General features: G+C 44.9%; 1 protein-coding gene across 2 annotated transcripts in view; it reads right to left on the reverse strand.

Moving 5' to 3' along the window:
• Nucleotides 1-2,650, reverse strand: part of zgc:171422 (zinc finger protein 2 homolog) — a 15,617-nt gene that overhangs the window by 5,488 nt on the left and 7,479 nt on the right. For both annotated transcript variants that reach the window (XM_014027067.1, XM_014027066.1), the window contains exons 9-10: nt 1,711-1,811; nt 1,131-1,635 (exon numbers count right to left, since the gene is read on the reverse strand). In XM_014027067.1, the coding sequence (XP_013882521.1) occupies nt 1,131-1,635; nt 1,711-1,811 (606 nt within the window). The remainder of the gene's footprint in view (nt 1-1,130; nt 1,636-1,710; nt 1,812-2,650) is intronic.

Consider the following 2,650-nt stretch of genomic DNA (forward strand, 5'->3'; position numbering starts at 1 on the left):
AGTTTGTTCTTGAACTTGTGGACATGCAGTCATCACTGTCGCTGCCTGAAGAGCTGCGCACAAATGGACGATTAAGTTTTGGAGTGAYDYAAATGTTCACCAGTTCCCAAACCTTAAGAAAGTGGCTGTTACTGTGCTTAGTAATATATTATATAATAACAATAATAATCTACATGAACCCCGCTACTTGGTATCGGTATCGGTGAGTACCTAAACTGAAGTACTTGTACTTGTACTCAGTCTTGAAAAAACTGGTATCGGGATACCCCTACTGAAAATGGTTTTCTGAAGTCCTCCTGAGCCCATGTGGTAATATTCGTTACAGAATGATGTTAGTTTTCAAGGCTGAGAGATCAAAGGTCATGGGCATTCAATGTTGGTTTTCGGCCTTGCTTCTTTCTTACAGAGATTTGTCTAGATTATCTGAATCTTCTGATATTATGGACAGCAGAGGATGAAATCCTTGAATTTTTTGTAAATGTACGGTAAAAAATGTTGAACAATTTGTTCACRTAGGTGCTCAAAATGTTGAATCTCACCCAATCCTTGCTTCTGTAKGGCTGAGCCTTTCATGGATGCTCCTTTTATCCTCAGTCATAACACTCGTCTGTTTTCAATTAACCTGTGGAATGCTCCAAACAGGAGTTTTCTGAAAATTCCTCAACTTTCCCTGTCGTTTGTTGCCCCTGTGCCAGATTTTTTTAGAATGTGTTGCAACAATCAAATTCAAAATGAGTTAATATTTAGGAAAAAAAACAATTAAGTTTATCTGTTTAAACATTAAATATCTTRTCTTTGTAGTGTATTCAGTTGAATATAGGTTGAGAAGGATTTGCAAATCATCATATTCTATTCTTGTTTTACGTCCCAACCACACTGGAATTGGGGTGGTACTTGACCATTCAACACAATTTAAAAACTGGTGTGTTAGTTGGAGTCTGTGCTTTTGACAAAAACGGAAAGAGAGAGGACAATTTAACTCTGCAATGTGACTAAGATGTCCTGGTTTGTCCAAGGACTCCAAGCAGTTAAGGGTCCAGCGTGCTACATCTGAAGCCATACACACCTCTCATAACCCATGAGACAGATGGCATGCCAGCCCTAGTCAGCGGTGCACCTGCAGGTCTCACCTGAGAAGGTCTGCTCACAGAAGCGGCAGCTGTAGCGGAGCTCGGCTCCCTCGGCCGAGTGTGTCGGCAGGTGTCTCAGCAGCAGCGTCTGCGAGCCGAATGTCTGCGAGCACACGGAGCAGACGAAGCAGCTGAGGCCCGGCGGACGGTGCTGCAGACGGTGGGCGTCCCTCTCTTTAGCCGACTCAAACGTCTTGTTACACCGGCTGCAGGCGAAGCCCTCTCTGTCCAGGTGCGTCTGCCTGTGATTGGTCAGGCTGGACAAGTGCTGGAAAGCCCGGTCGCACTGAACGCACTGATAAACGGGGCGGGCTCGGTGTGAACGCTGGTGCGACAACAGCTCGCCCTCACTCTTAAACACCGTGCTACACTGGAAGCATGTGTGGGTCTTGACAGGGCAGGGGTCCGGGGGGTGGGGCTCTCCTTCAGCCTGAACCTTCAGGTTCACAGTACTGGGTGTTGAGGCCAATCCACAGGACCGGTTTGTGCGCAGGTGGCGAATTACCTGCAGGACAAGTTAGAGACGGTTAAGACGTTTTTATTAAATTGGACAAAAACTGGTGCAGGTAAACGAGCTCACCTGAGATCTGTAGATGAAACACTTGCCACACTGAGGACACCTGTGAGCCACACGCTGAGAACTGTGGGAAATGCTGAACACRGTGCCGGCTGGGACCTTGGCTGTAGACAGATAAAGTTTCAATGCACTGCTTCAGTCTCTGTGTGTCAGGGTTCCCACACATTGGTCAACATCAAATTCAAGGACCTTTCAAGGACTTTACAGTACCAATTTCCTCAAATTCAAGAACCACGTGCATAGCAATGGGTACCGAATTTGATACTTTTTGATGTAAAGACCGAATTCTGTCGGTACTACTGAGTATCTATTCACTTAACATCAAATTGTACCATGTTTCAGTACCTAAACGCATCATTGCGACCAGTTTGGCGTAAGATTGGYGAGTTTTCCATGCTTGTCCTGAACGCAGCATCACGCAAAAGCGTAATGACGATAGCAGCAGCCGCTGGTTCAGTCAGTAAACAGAGGCAGAGCTCGGTCTGAACGTAGCTGAAAGCCTCGCAGCTCCTGGAGTAAAACTCGACAAACAGGCCGCCTCTGAATTATCTGGTGGATTAATTATCTTGTGAACACGACGTTCGCTTGCTCAAAGTAAATAAAGTACCACCATTTTCTTTATTTCATCCACCATTAAACAGAGACCAGCAGAGGAAAACAACAGAGGAGCTTCCTGAAAGGCCGAACGCGTCCGACCTGAAAGAGCACAAAAGCGTTGGGCACGTTTTGGATGYTCAAAAYGTAGCTTGAATACATTTTATTTATTTTAACTCCATCCTCTTTTGTTTATTTGATTTAAACTTATTTGCCTTCCATGGACCTCCATCACATAATTTTTCTAGTGGGGAAATGACATCAATAGAAACACGTGGAGCTGGATAACAGTCTTGTTGTTTTCAACAGTTTTCACCTTAAAGAAAAAGTTACACAACTGGTGTTACAA

This window comes from Austrofundulus limnaeus, unplaced genomic scaffold, assembly GCF_001266775.1.
Source record: "Austrofundulus limnaeus strain Quisiro unplaced genomic scaffold, Austrofundulus_limnaeus-1.0 Scaffold613, whole genome shotgun sequence".
Lineage (NCBI taxonomy): Eukaryota > Metazoa > Chordata > Actinopteri > Cyprinodontiformes > Rivulidae > Austrofundulus > Austrofundulus limnaeus.